This window comes from Lineus longissimus, chromosome 2, assembly GCF_910592395.1.
Source record: "Lineus longissimus chromosome 2, tnLinLong1.2, whole genome shotgun sequence".
Lineage (NCBI taxonomy): Eukaryota > Metazoa > Nemertea > Pilidiophora > Heteronemertea > Lineidae > Lineus > Lineus longissimus.
In genome coordinates this window covers 26862548-26882037 of record NC_088309.1, presented here as the reverse complement: position 1 = coordinate 26882037, position 19490 = coordinate 26862548, and the positions used below count along the sequence as shown (strand labels likewise).

The 19490-nt window shown below is 39.3% G+C and overlaps 1 protein-coding gene across 3 annotated transcripts; it reads right to left on the bottom strand.

Moving 5' to 3' along the window:
• Positions 1–1826: 1826 nt before the first annotated feature.
• Positions 1827–19364, bottom strand: LOC135483295 (peptidyl-glycine alpha-amidating monooxygenase-like). Of its 3 annotated transcripts, none has more exons than XM_064764053.1 (21): positions 19273–19364; positions 17825–18043; positions 16410–16470; positions 15158–15245; positions 14056–14138; positions 13412–13489; positions 12965–13084; positions 12503–12589; positions 12128–12255; positions 11739–11791; positions 10808–11460; positions 9931–10066; positions 9619–9732; positions 9279–9494; positions 8798–9069; positions 8497–8615; positions 8139–8259; positions 7623–7835; positions 7154–7323; positions 6428–6471; positions 1827–5493 (listed from the first exon to the last, which is right to left on the bottom strand). In XM_064764053.1, the coding sequence occupies exons 2-21, from the start codon at positions 17987–17989 to the stop codon at positions 5484–5486; spliced, it is 2931 nt and encodes a 976-aa protein (XP_064620123.1). In that variant the 5' UTR covers positions 17990–18043; positions 19273–19364; the 3' UTR covers positions 1827–5483. The 3 variants fall into 3 exon arrangements, with proteins under 3 accessions (XP_064620123.1, XP_064620125.1, XP_064620124.1); XM_064764055.1 differs by having other exon boundaries at positions 11300–11460; XM_064764054.1 differs by lacking the exon at positions 6428–6471.
• Between the last annotated feature and the right edge of the window lie 126 nt (positions 19365–19490).

The following is a 19490-nucleotide window of genomic DNA, read 5'->3' as shown; positions in this document are numbered from 1 at the left end:
GTTTTGAGAGAGAATTATATAATTTAGTTAAACTGTATCGTGGTGTCATTTTGGCATATTCGTGTCTTACATTTGGTATTTTAAATTTATCATTAATTCTTGTGGGATAGTTATGAACATCACTGTTAAATGAGAAAAAATTGTGCATGAAGTACACTGGTAAATCCTTTTTTAAAAATCTATAGAGAAATTTTATTTCAATTAATTTGTGTAAGTCCGGTAGTTTGAGTAGTTTCAGCTTTATGAATAAAGGGTCAGTGTGACCAATAGGATGACTGAGAGTAATGGCACGAATAGCTTTCTTTTGTAATTTTAAAATTTCGTTGTGATCATAGCCCCAAGATAATATTTGATAGTTGAGATGAGCAGAGATAAGAGAGTGGTAAATCGTTATTAGAATTTTCAATTACTTTAGCAATATCCAAGACCAAATGAGAAGACACTTGCACATCCTCTCCAACCACCCAGCTGTGGTCTAGTAGAAGACTGTTGTGTCTAGACATCAGAGGACATAAGATCCCGTTACCTTCAGTGAGGTACTCAAACACACGTCCAGCTCACACCGCCCACTGGCAGTTGGACACAAGACCAAATGAGAAGACACTTGCACATCCTTCACAACCACCCAGCTGGTATAGTGGAAGGCTGTTGTGTCTGGACATCAGAGGACATTAGATCCCGTTACCTTCAGTGAGGTACTCAAACACACGTCCAGCTCACACAGCCCACTGGCAGTTGGACACAAGACCAGAAGACACTTGCACATCTTTCCCAACCACCCAGCTGGTATAGTGGAAGGCTGTTGTGTCTGGACATCAGAGGACATTAGACCCCGTTACCTTCAGTGAGGCACACAAACACACGTCCAGCTCACACAGCCCACTGGCATTTGGACACAAGACCAAATGAGAAGACACTTGCACATCTTTCCCAACCACCCAGCTGGTATGGTGGAAGGCTGTTGTGTCTGGACATCAGAGGACATTAGATCCCGTTACCTTCAGTGAGGTACACAGACACACGTCCAGCTCACACAGCCCACTGGCAGTTGGACACAAGACCAAATGAGAAGACACTTGCACATCCTCTCCAACCACCCAGCTGGTATAGTGGAAGACTGTTGTGTCTGGACATCAGAGGACATCAGATCCCGTTGTCTTGAGTGAGATACTTAAACACACGTCCAGCTCACACAGCCAACTGGCGGTTGGACACAAGACCAGAAGACACTTGCACATCCTTCACAACCACCCAGCTGGTATAGTGGAAGGCTGTTGTGTCTGGACATCAGAGGACATTAGATCCCGTTACCTTCAGTGAAGTACACAGACACACGTCCAGCTCACACAGCCCACTGGCAGTTGGACACAAGACCAAATGAGAAGACACTTGCACATCCTTCACAACCACCCAGCTGGTATGAGGAACACTGTCATGTTAGGACATGGGATCACATTGCCTTCCTCAGAGATGCACTGTTAATATACATCCAGCATGCACAGCTGCCAGTTGGTTGAAAATCAAGACCAGAGGAGAAGACAATTGCACATCCTTCCCAACCACCTCATTGGTAAAGTGAAAGACTGTTGTGTCAGGGTATCTGAGTGGCATGATAAAGCTCTTACATATGAATAGTTCATTGGAATTGATCCAAGGCATGTGAAGAATGGAATAGAGCTGGAGTTGTCTCCAGACTCCTCTAGTGACAGGCTCCATATCCCATTGCCTTACTCGGTGAGATACTGCCAACATGTCAGTCTCACAAGCCTGATACCTTATCTACCAGCAAATCATGATGGGTTTGAAAAGAAGAAGTTGACACAGAATTATGTACAATCTGGTCCTATACACTTTATTGTGTGTGATACATACAATGTGGCTATACATAATCTACCAATGAGGTCCACCGACACTAAAAGGCAGACTTATCACAGTTACAGTCAACGAGGGGACGAAACATTCACTGACAAAATGACCAGCATTATAACAACACTATTATGTTTATTTATACTGAGGCCCCTAAAAGGGACCCTGACCCAGCCAATGAACTTTCACTTAAGGGAGGACTACAGAACTTGTGTAACTGGCAGCGCCTACTCGACCTGTCTGCCTGAAGCATTGGTATGCACAGTATTCATGAAAGTGGTACAGGGTCAGAGTCACATTGAAGGACCAATTGATGAGTCTCTTGAATTCGAATGAAACAAGATTTTCAACATGCACAAAGCATAATGTGCGTATAACTCATTCAAAATGTTTTAGTGTTGAAATTACACAATCACGTATCATATATCTTTTGATCTACAATGATAACTATGATAATGGCTGTAGACTCCCCATGACACTACTGTAAACAACTAGATGATAACTGACAGACAACTAATTCAGATTTATAAAGTAAGCGGTATCTTAAATCCCAACTCTGTTCTTCTTGCAGATATGCTTTGAAGACCTGATTGACATGATATTTTGAAGCTGCCATTATCATAAGTCTATAGCTATTTTCTACTCAATCGTCATCTGTCTGGAAATAACTGACTCACGATTAGGCTGATATGATATGCTCAAGACATTTAGAGCCAAATCGTTCAGGACAATTAATCAATTGATTTGTCAACTAAAAGGTACATCTAAAAGTTACAATAAAACAAATATTGCACATAATCCTAAATTGGTGGGAAACTTTCACTTTCTTAGGGAATCTGAGATATTGCAAAGTACCTTGTGAAATTTTGAAAAATTCATATACCTACATGTATTGTGATTGGAATAATTCTGTGATAAAATTTGTATCATAAACCTCGTAAAATCATCAAAAACTGATAAAGAATAAATGAATAAAACAATGTGAGAATTTGGTCCCAACCTACTCAATTTTTGTGGTCACAATTGGTAAAATTGATTTAAATTAGATGTTAAAATAAGCATACTGTTCTAACTCCCAATGATTGGTGACATATTTCACCTTGATTTGTCAAATACCCTTAACAAGCATAACACAAAATTTGATATGAGCCCACCTAATACAGTGTGAATTTATATGATCTCGCAATAGAGTTCAATGTCAATCATGATTTAAAACATGCCAGGGATGACAGTACGCACTGATATTAAGGAACAATGACAAGCCACCCAGTCAGAGATGACACAGTTTGAATTATATTTCCCTACCCATCACTAACATGATGAAGATATAGAAGAAAGTCATATTCTCATTAATCTTGACATCTTCTGTATCATCAACAGGCTGATGCTCCGACAAAAACTAAAGTTAACCACTTTTCTAGGCCATGATTTCCACTTAATGTAAACTGCATCTCTAAAATCCAATGTTAAAATACTTGGCAAATACTATAAAAATTGGAATGAAGACAAGATTTGATTGAATTTATAAGGAAATAGTGGAATACTAGATTTAGAGGTACAAGTAGTTAGATATACCCTGTGACCCTTATTGTTGGTCCACATTACTTAGAAAAGCAACTGCAATTTTAGAAGCATGATTTTACACACAAACAACCTGACATACCCAGAATCCTGAATGAAATCACCCAAATATACAGGTGCTGTACAACAGATGAATCCATTCCAGCATTCATGGGGATGAAGGTCTGTTGAAATCACCCTTTGGGTGGTGGAAATCTATTATAAAACCCTGAATGTAGAAAAAGACAGCACACTATTCCTATATTTGATATTTTACTAAGAGTGAAAATGAAGCAGCAAAGTAAGCCTGGTTGGTGGTTTATGAGCAAAGCAGCACAAAGCAGTCAGCAAGCAAGCTGTTAGAAAGGGAAATCGCAGCCCAGATAAACAGAATCAATCCTCATAAATTCCCATATAAAACTATACTATATACATGATAATGATAATAAAGTATATGAATATTTTGATAACATATACAAGTATGTTTATAAACATGGCGAGCTAGTAAATATTTAAGGAATTAAAGGACCGATAAGACTAAATATTGATAGGAAAGCTGGCATTCTCTCAAATGACTGATAGCTTTAAGGTATCTCCCAGTAGACGGTACATCACCTCCAAAGGATGCCAAACAAAGACCTGATAGATTCATCTCCCAGCAATATTCAGTAAAATCGAGCCCTATAATTCTAGATCATTTGGATATCATAAACCAACAATCCTCATGTACATTCATTCTATACACAATTTGAGTTTCATGAATGTACAAGTAAAGTATGCACTAGACAGTTTTTATGTTCATGGTGGGATAAAAAAACTGAGCCAGTCAAAATAAGCTACTGATCAGAGGACAAGTATACATAAATTTCAAGAAGGTTTTTCCAGTTAACACTGGCACCGGTCAGAAACTACATGGATTACTGTATAAACCGTTACAACCATCATTTACATGTTTAATACTATATATATCAAGTGAGGTAAAAAAACAGGGCAGAAATCAGTCAAGAAACACTTTTTTTCTCTTGATATCAAAACTGTAAAATCTCCAAGTGCAGAGTATATGGCCATCAAACAGAATTCTCTTCTCTTGTTTGGATGTTTTATGCATCATCAAAAAAGCATCTATGATATGTCAGAAGTATATTTGATATTTTATTAGAATTTTAAGCAAAACACATGCAGAAGCAAAAGCTAAGCAGATGAGCCATACCATTAGTGAAGATCTTCATTCGATATAAGGTACTAAACATTATAATATAGCTCTTTTATCATCATGCACTTTACTATCTGTGGTTTATAGCGGAGGCTTGAATTAGGATGACTTAAAGAGCAGCTTCTCCCCACTTTAGCCACATAGCTAACCAAACCAGATGACATATGGATGCCCAGACTTCATCCTATTCCTATTGAAGGTGATACTTTCAATATATTTTCCAAGTCAAATCCCATTTCAAGCCATTCCAGCAAAGCATGTACATATTTGTAGAAGCATGTCCGAGATCTTACAAAGCATTGAGAGATAATTATACTCTCAAGTTCTGAAGAGATTCTGGGTAAATTGAGTATCAATCTGCAGTATCAATAAGCAGTGCTTTCCTTGGCACACATTTGGTCCCAAAACAACCAAAATGTAAACTTTTAAAATAAATAAAACATAAACTTTTTGACCGATGGGTGAATCCGTCACACAGTGAGCACCAGAAAAATACAATACAATAACATAACCCCACAAAACTGAAGGCCAGGATCCAAAACTTGGCAGTAAGATCCACAACATTTTGAAAAATGTTCAAAGCATATTCAGGAAATATGTTCAAAATTCAACTTCGTAAGGTAACCAAATTTAATTTTTTTGTTAAAAAAGTGGCTCCAAAAGTTTGCAAAATAACGAGAAGTGTATCAAGAATTCTCTACACAATGTTATAAAAGCCAACCTGACACACACAATTGCTTCACACCTAACAAACCCATTATAGGATTAATTAGATGTAGTTGCCATAGCAGCGTCAATATCATGCGTTCTTCGCTACTCACAATTTAGTATCCAAGGCGGTCACCTAACTGTTCCTGAAAGTGGTAAGATGAATAACTAAATAAAGAATGGAAATAAATCAAAATGACAAAGAACCTCCACCGTGGATAAAAGTTGCCATGCGTAAGCATCAATGAGAAGAAGACCTCCAAAAATCTTATGCACTCATCAAGTTTTTTAATCCCACCATGAGATTTTATAGTTGAATGAAACATGTGGCAGTAGAGATATAAGTTAAATGCAACGAAACTTCACAAACAAGATCCGATAGATAAATGTTTTACAGACAAATCACAAAAATAGTTGAGTAAAATGTATACAGATTTAGGATATGAGATTATCATATGAGAGGACTAACCCAACAAGATGTTGGGTTGGTTTCAACTGGAGGTGAACACAGCTCAATGTATCAAAGGGCACAGAGTACTAACTGCTAATTGAGTTGATGCCCACGTACTATACTTGTGGCAGTACTAGTCAAATGAACTGATTTTTTATTTTTAGCCAGAATCAGGTGTGAGACGAATGTAAACAGAATGCATAATGTTTCTGTGCACTGCAAAACATTCAACCCGGTGTTCAAACAATATTTGAAACCAACCTCGAAGGACAAGACAGACATAGATATATCATCAGACACGGCCTTCCACAACCTTAGAATTAGCAGCCATAAGCTTGTGCAGAGCAGGCAGGACAGAAAACACACCAGTCAGGAAACTCTCTCACAACAATCTCATGAATAAGATTGAATTCAATTCAGATTCAGATTCCTTATACCCCATGTCTGCTGTTCAGGGCTAGATTTCAATTCACCATAGAAACTTGATTATCTTGGTTCTGAGAATCCTCCAAATCTTCAGATACAAGGTCTTTATTCATAATGACGGGAGGTATCGCTATCACCTCAGGCCCAGGTTCCAACACCAAAATGCTCTCAAGTTAGAAATACCAAACCACCAAAACTGTTACCTTGGAGTATTTTCTTTTGGATTTTTATAATTGTTAGAACCATTCTGAAGCAAGAATTGGAAACGTTAGAACATTCAGACAGGGACAATCAGCAATCATGGAAAAAACCTTCTTAAACGACACGCATGTAAAAACAAATCTACCCTGAACCTGTGTCGATGCATTTTTTGTCCAGCCTATGAAAAGGGTAAGATATTTGTTAAAATTAAGTCAGCAATAATGTTACTCATCACAAGGGACATGTTACCTTGCTTCATGAATCTCAAATATGACCTTCTCTGGCAAAAACAGGTGCTTGACACATCTTTTTTCTCAAAAACTTTAACGAATGATAGGTCACGTGTACAACATCTCAAGCAATTCTCACACGTGTCATATATCATTTTAAAGGTATAATAAGCTGATCCAATAACTCAATATCTGTTTTTGACGGCCAAGTGCCTGCCTACTTTTGCCAAAACTGGTCACAAATGTCAAACAACTCAGATTCTCATCATCGCAAACTCTCCCTAGCTCTTTGAGGACTCTTGGAAAGATCACTTTGTGGGGGTTCTATTTTCAAGAATAACCTCAATTTGCCAAAAAAATGTTTTGGTCATTAGAAAATAATGAAGACGAACTTCTTATTTAGCCAATATAAAACAGCCAATGAAAAAGAGCTTATCCATTCCTCAAACAGCCAGGGCCAACCCACCACCATATAAAAATAGACAATTCTCATCATGCCTTTTGTGTTGAAGCAGTGTATTCTTCCACCTCCGAGTCGCTCGGATGGTCGAGTTCGTGCTCACTATCATCCTGACTCAGCTGGTCAAACCCTTTATGCCGACCAAAGAAACTCCCGAGATTTAATTTATTTTTTCTATTCTTGTAATTTTTGTTAAATCGTAGTTTACCTGGAAAGAAAGAGAGAAAAAAGATTCATCTAAAAGAAATCAAACTTTGCACATTCTCAAAAATTTCAAAAGCCAGCTGGATTATTTCATTACAGGTACCTGTTGTACCTAACACCAGTTCACAGAATCATCAACGCCACCTTTTTTTTGTTGCAGTGTCATTTGCAAAAGGCACGGAATTTCAAACAGAGATTATTAATTTATGATGAAAGTCGATCACTACGAAATTAGGATAAGTAAGATGTATCACTGTTACAAATGCTGCAGACATAATGAATCAAATAACTATAGGAACCTACCACTTTTTCGTAATCGTATAATAACTGTGACTATTATTATAACAATAATCGGGACAATGAGTAGGGCCCCTATGATCATCGATGCGCTCATATCGCCGCCTGCCAAGTCGTCATGATTATCGACGGTCTTCCTCCCATCACCGGACACCCAAGCTGCAGGTTCATTGATCTTTTTTGTTTTGTTTGGCAGCAGCTTCCTGTATGATATCTCGCCTGGAAAAACATATACTCAGTATTGGTCAAACCATCAAGATTTCTACCATTTACTACACCTTGCCTTCCATTATGATTGACAACACATTCAGATTTTCTTCTTACGTTTCACCCTGAACTGAAAACAAATTACAACATTAGAACTGAAATACATAGCTCACAGACCAGCAAATAGAGTCACTTCAAGAGAAAACCTATCCATACAAGATGAAGCCATCCAACAACACAACTAGCATTGCCACTGAAGCGAGTATTCATCTCTCTTTCAACACAATCAACAAGAGAATGATCCACATGACCTACCTTTAGATATTTCATTAATCCTGAACTTCCATATCTTGTTAGGGCCAATCTCAGCCACGTACAATGCATCACCATCACGAGTCACAGCAACATCATGGGGGTTGGCCAAAGATTTAATAGTCTGAAAGAGACAAAGATATATTTGTATATTGATGGGCAATAGCATCTTGCATGAGAACTTAGGTAAGTCGCTTCACTTTGACTGACTTGTTCTTCAAAGGAGATGAGACAGTGAGATTACTAAGACCTGAGTGTCTCAAAGGCAAGCCAAAGAAAGACCCCATGATTGGATGTAGAGATAAACATGTGACCAGCCGTACAACCAAGCAAGTGTCAAACTTTGTGGAGAGCTTCTTACCTTTGTTGATGGTTCCCATGTCTGCAGGACCTGTCCTGTCTCCAACTGCATTGTGAACCCTGCCACTGGTTGTTTGTCACTGTAGAAGTCAGGTCCATTGACAGCATACAGAACACCACCTATTGATGAGGAAGGATACCATGAAAGAGAATAACAATCACAGATTTGGCAGTTTCTGTGAAGGCAATATAAGGGTAGCAGTAGTAGCCTTCAAGGTGCTCAGACAAAATAACTGTAAATAAAGCTACAAGTTTTCTACGACTTACACTCAATGCCACCTAAAAACTGAACACCAACTCACCTGCTTTAGGACTGTAGGAAATAGCAAATAACCTGTCCCCAATCTCCTTTGGCTTCAGCTTCCTCAGGAATTTACCATCATAATCGAAACATTGGACACGGCCATTTTCCCGATCAGCCACACAGACTTCCTTCTTGTCCTCAACGAGGGTGATACTGTGGGGGATGTAGAAGGCATTGGCTGGTGGGACTTCGATTCCCAATGAAGGATTTCCCCATTTCTTCAATAACTTTCCGTTTGTATCAAATTTCATGACACGGGTATTGCAGTATCTGCAATGTAGAGCAAAGATCATTATAATAATGCATAACTCAATAATTACTGGGGTAGAACCTCTAATTAGGTAAATGAACATCTCCAACATCACGCTCGGTTGCACATGCCTGCAACGAGATTCCACAGTTATCAACGTCGAAAAGGAGGACCTCAAAGCTTTCAGCCTTTGTTGCTGTTTGTCAAAGTAAAAAATGAAATTTCTTACCCATCAGTGACAAAAAAGTCTCCATTGTCTAGTGCAGCCACGTCGGAAGGCTTACAGAAATGTTTGTCATCTTTGCCAGGCTTCAAGAACTCTCCAAGAACCAGGGAGGGCTTGACCTTCATGCCGGCATCAAATCGGAATACCTGGTGCATGCCGACATCCGTAATCCAGAGGTTGCCTTTCTTGTCCATGTGTATACCGTGAGGCATGTAGAAGCTGCAACCAGAAATGGAAATTTATCTTGAAATCAGGATCTAAACATCAATATTGCGACCTGATCTGTAAATATATTTCTGTACATGATATAGGCATAATCTGAAGATGAGCAGGGGGTACTTACAAGTTTTCTCCCCATTGATCCATGATATCTCCAGCCTTGTTAAATCGTATGATCGTTTTCTCCTTGATAGGGAAGCGGTTGTGCTCTGTTAAGGTTTCATCACTCTTGAAAGCTCTAGAAAGAGAGAATTTCAACTATGCATTACTTGTTATTTGCATACATAAATGAACTGGTTTCACAGAAAGTATTTCAATAACTTTAGCGATGCCTGCTCTTGATTGCTACATTTGCTTATTGTTTGAAACCTAGGGGACACCCAATTTTCCACACATCAGCACATTTTGGCAAAAGCTCACTGATATATCTACTTACGTGCCATCCCAGACCCGCTTGCCACGTTGAAAGATGATGACGTCTCCATTACCCACGGTAGTCACTCCAGAAACCTGTCCCAGTTTCAGCTTACTCTGAGCATCCTTACTGGGCCAGTCATGAACAAACTCAACCTCTGCAAGGCAAGCGAACTAACATGTAAACAAGTGAGTGATTAAGACTTGAAATGTTGATGGCCACTGTCATGAGGTAGTAATCTCACCAGCATTGCATCTGTGCTACTGGTACCTCGTAAGAAAACAAACGTAAGACCGCTGTGAGGACAACAGGCTAACAAGCAAAACTCAAGAAAGGTTCAGTCAGACCTACACCAGATCAGACGGAGTTAGCAATATGATGGCAGAATGAGCAAGCAGTTAGTTTGAATTCAGACGCAAACCACACTCAAGCTCGAACCAGTAAGGTCAGAAACTACCGTACAGAGAGAGAATAAAGCAAGACACAAGTCAGGTTGGCTCACTCACTAACTCACAAACTGGGTTGCAACAGGCACAAAGAACTCGATTTCGCCAAAAGTGAGGGTTACCGGTTTCTTGTATGCACCCCTTCATTATCAAAACAATCGGCAGCCAAAACCAAATCACCAAGTTTGTAAAGGGAAGTGATGGAGGTCAAATGCAGCTTTACAAAGAGGGGAAGGTGATTCAGGAGCATGGAATCTCGAGGATGAAATATCCACCATGCAAATAAAAGATTGAATGAAGCACATTTTCTGTCTACAAAATTTAGTGGATTCTATCGATTAAAATGATCACACTCTCAATGAATCACTTGTATCATTTGAGTGACTGCCTCATAAAGATGGCCACTGCCGACACTACTCCTGAATCACCTCTTTGTTAGTGTTAGTACTTACTAATAGGAGGCGGCAAACCTGTTGTCTCCAGTGTGATCGTCTTCTCTGGTGCCTTAGTCTCTACCACCACCTTACCACCACCACTACCACCAACGTTCACCTTGTTAGTCGGTTGCAACCTAGATTTAGCTCTAACACCAGGCTTATTAGCGTGCGACTTGACAGAAAGTGGAGGGTTAATAGGAGGTGCTAAAGTCGATCGAGCAGCAAGCAAATCCTGGCCACCATTTTGGAAATACGTTCGTTCCAGACCAGACAAGAGGTTTCCATAATCCGAGTCATACTGTTGGGGTTCAGGGTTGGGGAGATCGTAATCACGGTATTGCCCTCGGCCACGACTGCGTTGGTTAGACAAGTCGTAGTTGTTATAGTAATCATTAGAGTAATCTTTACGCTGCGGAGCGTACCGATAGTCACTTTCGTAACCTTGGTATGGATCGTGTTCACTATCGTAACCTTGACGATCATTGCGACCAACCGTGGGATATTTACCCTGCTTCTTCATTATTTGAGACGGAGCATCAACGTGAGGTAGATTTTGAATCATTTCTGGATAATTGTTTCCCGTACACTGATAGTACGACTTTGCTTTTGGTGTGTTCTTTGTGTAGTACATCATGTAGAAGTTGCACATCTCGTCAGCGTGGTGAGATCTAAAACATAACAAACAACTTTAGAGATGGATATCTTTGTTTACAAAATGACATCATTCTGATATCTCACATAAATTATCAGCTGGGAGCGCATGTGAATCTTAAACCTCTCAAGAGAGAGTGGTGGGACACAAGACTTCAATGTCACACAATACCAGATTCACCTGGCTACGTGGCGCTTCTCGTCACCTACAACATAACTTGTGCAGTTTGTTGCAGGTTTTCTAAACAAACACCATGTTGACTAGTTGGGTTACGAGTGGTATTGCTTTGCTCACCCAATACTTGTTCCTGTGTTCCTATTCATCGAGTTGTAAGAACAAATCGCAGCCTGAAATTGACAGAAGTGTTTGTTAAGCTTGAGGAGAGGACTTCATTGAAATCATCGACAAAGACATGACAACTCAAGCATAGAGACAACCAGAAACACAAACAAGAAACTCAACATGAAGATCACTTGTGCTGAAGCTTTATAGCTGAGAAGGCTGGAGAATCTTGCAGTAGGTGGACTGGAGTTTGGCTGTCAATACTGCACTGGCACATGTCCAAATGCCGAGTCTCTTCAAGGCATGAGTGTCCAGTTCTGAGGCAACTGATTTTACTGACAAACTTCTTTTCAAAAGGAAGAATGGACAGATCAGAACATGACAGCAACAAGCCTACTTACAACATAATCGTTAGGTTTGATGGTGAATTGCTGTTCAATAGGATAGAATGCTTGAGGTAGCTGTGGGTCACCCTGTCCTATCACATACGTGGAGGTAGCATTCTTCAAGTAGCCTGTTATACTTGTAGCTGGAAGAACAAGATTTACAATATTGGCAAGTTTGCACTTGAACTCTAAGAGACACATGTTGTCAGTATTAGGATGAGTCATAATTACCTCAATTTCCAAATAAGTCTCCAAGGAGAAAATATCAAAAAAATTTCAATTCCTAACTTTTCAAATGACACATCTGATGCTGTTGTTGAAATAGGAACTGAATAGGTGTTTGAAAAGGTGCATCAAATGATTGGACTTCAAAATCTGACTAGGACTTACCTAAATCATGGGCATGTGGCCTGAACGCAAATGGATGGATTTCATCAACGTCTGCTTTGAACTGACAGCTAACTGGGATGTCATAATCTGCATAGCAAAAAAGAAAAAAGTTGTAAGAGCAAATCGTCAAGAAGGACATCATCACAGGCGGCTCTTGACTGACATCTCCTGTCAAACAATGGCCACATTGATATCTAGTGAACATGGATGACCAAACCAGCCAATTACTTTATGCTAATCCTCCAAGGGAGTCTAGGAATCTATCAATACGCCAGCGACTGAGGGAAGCTTCAACAGTTGACATTGATGTAGGACAGCATAGATCTCTTAAATCTACCCTGGTAAGTCAAGTCAACGACAGATAACTGAGACTGTACCATGTACAGGGTGTAAAAAGATATTATCAAAAATTGTATCTAAAAGTAGCAAAACTATTTTGCTACACCCAGTACATCCACTTACTGTTAGTGCGTGGTGGGATATTATCGTATACAGAGTACAATAGATAGATGCCAGCGATGTATGGCTGTACCACACTTGTCAATGTGATGTCCATTCCTGATATGTCAGCTTTCTGTTCGGCTGGAAGGCAAAGAAAATCCATTAATACCCACAAGAAAAAACAGCTCACTCTGTTGAAAAGACATTGTTCTGACGTACATGTAGAAGCTACTTCAGGTGATTTCTATGTATGGCAGCAGAAGAATTATTTGCACAATTCTTCATCCAGGGTATTGCAGAAAACATGACTGAAGACTACTTTGTGAGATTGAACAAATTTTAAGAATTGTGACAGAAGGCTCAATATTTGTCTTATTATTCAGGTAGTTTTTCGAGCACAAGTTCCTTTCATGGAGAAGGAGCTTATGACTACTTGAAGTAGGACCATGCTGGCTGTTCATATTTTACCTTTAAATTTGAACGCATAGTGAATTTGCAGAACAAGGTAGTCTACATTTGTATCACCTCCAACAGCAAATCCAACACCTTTGAAAAGAAAAGAAAATCAATTTCATTCAAAGATAATTCATTACGGCAAACAATGTACCCTCCTGCACAACAAGAATTGTATATGCAGGTACATGAAGTTGTAATTGTATATATAAAGACATAGCACTTGACCAGCTGTGGCCGGTTACAGCGATTCTGATGATGAGAGATGAGAATTATCGGAGACAATCAATACTCAACTGTCTACTAGATCAGTACAATGTGCAGGACATGTCTCTGGGGAGTTTGCACAGGGAGATGGCAAATATACTGGCACTAGCAGTGACAGCGAGATGCCACAATTGGGCAACTGTCCATCTCCAACAGTTCAATACGTGTGGTAGTATCGCTTGTGAAAACAGATGTATACATGGAGATGTAAATGTAGAAGCATGTGCATTAAACTTTTTATGATGTAAATGTCCCAATAACGGGATAGTCAGTCAAAAACATAACTATAAAAGAGGTTGTGGGGTTTGGCACTCGTAACAGCACTGTATTCCAGTGTCCTTCAGCAAAATGACAAGTCCTATTCTCTTCTCATAGAAGTTCCCTTAACTTACCATCAGGCAGAATCAAATTTGGTGCATGTTTGGGCCATGCATACATAATGACGCTTTTACCAGTACAAGCCCCACGGCAATTCCTGAAATGAATAAATAACTACCATCATTTGTGGTAACAAGATGTTTGATCAACAAGAACCAGCTGCCTTATCTTTATTGCAGTGATATTGGTTCAGCTATACACAAGAAACATAATTACAGAGATCTTGATGATGTACAGTTGAACCCCTCTAACAGACACCTCTGGTAGCTGGACACCTCTCCATTAAACTTAAAACACTGATTCTTCTAAGTGTTCGATATGGGATGTTCAACTATTCCGATATGTTCTAGATCACCATTTCAGCTCCACTAATACAATAAACAACAAAAATCTTATAACTAACATTGAAATCTAAGTGGTTAGACTCAGAATCTTCAATGCTTCATCCATTATTAAGCTGTGCATCATTAATAACGACATGCTAAGATTCCTTCGGCAGATGATATTTCGCAACTGTTTAATTGGTTTAGATTCCCAGAGGGTTGTGTTGTGCCTAATGCCCGCCTCGTTAGTTCACTGACTGCTGGCATCAATACGCTACTGTCAGAGGATTTAAAGAGGAAATTCATCATGCTTGTTTTTTCTTTAGGATGATCCTCATCACTCACTGGTGGTGTACTTTCTTGCCTTGACAACCAGCATTTCTATCTTCAGCCATAATGAATGATATTTTGATCAAGAGACACAGACACAGACACATGGACCTGGACTACATGTAAAATATGACACTTGTGTTTATCGTCACTTGGAACCTTCCAGTCAAAGTTTCCCATTGAACACATATTTCCCAATTCCAATGACTATGATGAAATGAGTGCCGGCTCAAATAAGGACATAACCTCATGACGTATCAATGTGACTCTGGATGATCAATCACTTAGTGTCACATACAATCACAATGGATAGTAGCGGTGATAGAGAGAGACTAAGAGAATCTTGGATGCTGGTTCATATTGTCGTACATCCGAACTATGACCAAATATATGGCCAAACTAAATGTTGACCTGCATACACACAACATTCTCTCTATGAGGATAGGATCTATTTTGTTCTCACCATTTTTTCTCCATGCTTTCAGGTTTTGAGCACCCAAACAGCAACATGTGATGAACTGTCTTGTCATCAGCACTAGGCTTGTATTGAACTGAAACGGCATAGAAAAGTTACCTGATGTACTAAGAATATGAACAGTGATCTAAAAATATTTGTCAACCTGACCTTTTTTCTGCTCAAAATGAAGAAACATCATCAGCCCCAAAAAAATGTTGGCTTTGAAAATTTTTCAGAATCAGTTCAAAATTTTGGTGGGAAAACCTAATCATGCATTTTGTCCCCGGATTTTCAACTTCACAAACGCGACCATTCAACCTCGGTCCCATAAGTGGTCATGTTACCAGGGTTCCACTGTAATTGGCCCCTGGGAGTTACATACATAACATGTACTAGTCAATATTTCCTTTTCACACTTTATGAAAGCATTACTTAACCACTCCACCAAACTCCATGGTAACATTACTTGAAGATGACAACACTATGTATGGACCTGCCAAACAGCCTTCCGGCATCACCTCCCCCGCAGTTGCAGTCATACATACATGAACATATAAATCATATCAAATTCTTTGGCGCTTGATAGCTGTTCAAAGTTAGTCTTTGATATTGGCAAGCAATTCATCTTCAGTTGAATGCATAGGATGAGATATAATCGTACTTCATCCTTTTCTTATGGTCATTTATTCTGCGGGATGGTCATAACAATGCTCACGGGAAAAGAGGGGGACATTTTCATCTCAGATAGATGCTATCAATGAGGCTAGAGAATCTTGCAATGCCTTGTAATGTTCATGTCCTGATACGATTGTAATCAATGACTACATGTAGACAAGTAAGATTTGGAATAAGATGGAATTCCTACATGACATCCAGTTGATGACAGGGCTCATCATAGATGGCGTGGCAGCTGCCAGCGAGTGGCACTAAGTGGTATTGGTGTGAACGTGGCATAGTAGTAAGCTGTCAATGATTCACAGTCACACACCAAACCACAAAAAACCCATGACCACTTGAACTTTGTTGAATGATTGATTGGCGAGAATCATTATTTATTATAGCATGAACTGGAAAAACAATATTTCTCATCATGAAAAAGACGATAACAACGATAGATCAAACATTCGACTTCAAACAATCCATGCTGGATATAATGTCAGACACTTGAGTGAAGAATGCTGATGTCGAATGAGGTGACATGGTGGGCAGAACAATACCACAAAACTACTGATGTTATATTTATCGCCAGCATACTTACTGATGTACTGTTTCTTCTGAGCACTTGGGAGTTGAACAGACGTACACAGATAGCTGTCATCCTATCAAAGAAAAAACACGGAAGGTGGTCATGATTCTTTTGACCAGTCATACATGTCATACACTGCTGGTATTACATGTACATGTAGCAAATGCTATGATAATTGCATTATTTATTGTACTATAAACCTGAAGAGAATGAGATTGATTCTTCTTGTACCAAGTCGCACCAAACGACCAAGCCTCGAACCATCAACCTCCTGGATCATAATGAATTTGGATGCTTTTCCACAGTGCCAGTGCCAATGAGTTCCCTCCGTCTCATACATATACATGTACCCCGGTACATGATTGTAGTACACTACTCTCACCGACTACACTTACTTATCACTTCATCTGTCTGATGAAGCAAAAGAGAAAATGTCAGTGAGCGTCCATTGCATTGTGACATCCTGACGTCAAGTTGCCATGGTAACTAGGGGAGGAGGCCAACAGCCACGAACACCAATAATTACATTGTACATTGTACTCAGATAAGCCAGTCGCACATGTAAACTTTAATATACAGATTGCATTTTTTCAAGGTGACAGGATGTAAACCTGAATGGAAGATGAATCACATACCAATGACGATTGACATTTCATATTGAATAACATGCGCATTATCTGCCCTTCGTCACTTGAAGACTTAAGTTTGGCCACAAACAGCATGCATGACCTACTCAGAAAACCAAATGGAACTTGCTATGTATGCTATGCTATGAAATAACCAGGAGAGGAGATAAAAATCAATGATGCCTAACACATCACATGCATCATAAATACATGAGAAGCCAATAACCCCAATGATGAAAACATGATCAATAAATGAAATTCAGTCAAGTGTTCAGTCACTAGTGCATACTTGGTATGCGTACATTTCAGGCTAACCTCGTGTAAAGCCCTGTTACTTAAGTCAAACTATGGTTAATGTCCTTGTGTAGAATCAATGCCACTACCAGAATGCACGCACATTGCACTATGCGAGAGCCTCACAAAACATGTACAGTTTTGGGAAGCTTACTCTTCATAACTCTTCAAATGGACCTGTTTACGTTACAGTACACACTACAATCTGGGCAAATGCGGTCGAATTATAATGCAGTAACTTTCAAAGCAGCGTGTCCACATCAGGGCAGTGTTCTCTGCAGGGTTTTCTCAAAGTAGAGTGGTACCCTTGATATGAAGTTTTGTCAGTGTGCAACATGAGGACGATGGGGTAGCCAGCAAATTAAAGGTAGGGTGGTCCTACATGTATAGAAAAACTTTACAAAATTCGAGAGAAAAAAGGTATGCCCTGACAAATGGCCTTGTGGAGAACACTTAGTGTTGATTATTTTCTATAAAGTATAAAATGGACTAAATAAATGAACTCACTGAATCAGGATGGGTGGCAGGCATCCGCATTTGTATTTTGGTTGTATGTGTGTCGTCCTTTACTCCTTTTCTGGGAGTAGCAGTCCGCTCCACGACAGCAGCAGGAGTAAGAGTCAACATGATCCCTAGAGCCGTCAGAATCTGGGGTATCCTTTTTGTGAACATTCTGAAATCTTTCTTGCCAATCCGAAACTCTTCAGTTTGCCATCAACATGTACCCTACAAAAAGGAAAGATCACACGTACATGTAAATGTATAACACTAATTCTTCACAGACAATTGAGTGAACATTGAGATGACACCACCATTTGAATATTCCTGGGGTTGGAGGGAACTACAGTAGAACCTCCCTTAGCGGACACCTCTCTATTAAGGACACCCTCTCTATTAAGGACACTGGTTTTGGTCCCAAATTGGGTGTTTCCATTCAATTTGACCTCTCTAATCAGGACACCTCTCTATAAAGACAGCACTTGTCAGTCCCGAGGGTGTCCTTAATAGAGAGGTTCTATTGTAGCTCTAAATCCTTCTGTTTGTGAATAGCTCAGACCTAGGAGAAATGTTTCTCAAAAGTTCTGAAACACTTATGTTTGAAGAGCAGTTTTGAGTCGAATAGAAAACCTCGCCAGGCTCTGGTCTTATACAACTTGTACAACGGTGATGAACAAATACATGCGAAAGTGCAATGATACAATCTTGCAAGAACCCATCTGCTGATCATGCCCAAGACACTTATCACCCTACTATTATACGCTCAGTTATCATATACATAATCAGTGTTATGTTGGTATTAAATTATGCACTTTTAATAGTCTTACACCAGACAGGTGTTAACTGTTATTGCGAAGTGTTTCACTGCATGGAAGACAGCTGTCGAATTTCCACATGTGCAGACTGTTTACTGTCAATTATGTCCAAAGCGACCAATTCTGGCTTTTAATGGACTTTACGTGGAAGAAAGAATTCAAAAAACTGCTCAATTTTTAAAAATTATCATTCATCTATGTCGATTTATGTATGTCGAACAACCTTTTCGAAGAACTTTGTTTGGGCGCTGACCAGGCATACCTTTCACCTGAAACAAAGAAACTGAAACGAAGGGTCACAGTGACAGTCGACAGTCACATTGGCTTGTGGCATAGCCATTGCGCTTGGATGGATTGTTGTCCGTAGTCGGCTCAGATGTACATTGTAGGGACGCTGAAACTGAGTACATGATTAATAAGATCCGACACTGTCGTACAGCGACAAACACTAACATTTATAACACATGTAACAGTAGTTACAATTATATAACCACAGTACAAAATGCACACAAATCAAAACATTGAAAATGAGTGATGTTGAACCTAACATGTGGCCACTGTAAAATTGGATTTACACAAATCAAAAGGTACCAATTTGTGTTTCTTTATAATCTAATGATTGTTACTGAACACATTACATACTTAGATCGAAAACATTGTAACTAAATCCACATGAAAACAGAGAATTCCTTTGACTGTTGATACTCCAAATTTCTCACTTAACAACTTTTCAGCTGACGCTAGGCGGCGCTGAAAATATATAGAAGATGTTATAAGCGATTTCACAAACATTACGTTTCCTCTTTAATTGACGAATTAAACACCACGAAGTATACTTTTTTGAAAACTGTTTAATTCGT

Bases quoted from the DNA above. Each gene is read 5' to 3' on its own strand.
- LOC135483295 (XM_064764053.1), bottom strand. From the start codon at position 17,989: ATGTTCACAAAAAGGATACCCCAGATTCTGACGGCTCTAGGGATCATG. The intron at 8,260-8,496 runs GTAAGAAGCTCT...TGTCTCTTTCAG, and splicing joins CATGGGAACCATCAACAAAG to ACTATTAAATCTTTGGCCAA. The intron at 6,472-7,153 runs GCATGATGAGAA...TTCTTGCTTCAG, and splicing joins ACACTGCTTCAACACAAAAG to AATGGTTCTAACAATTATAA.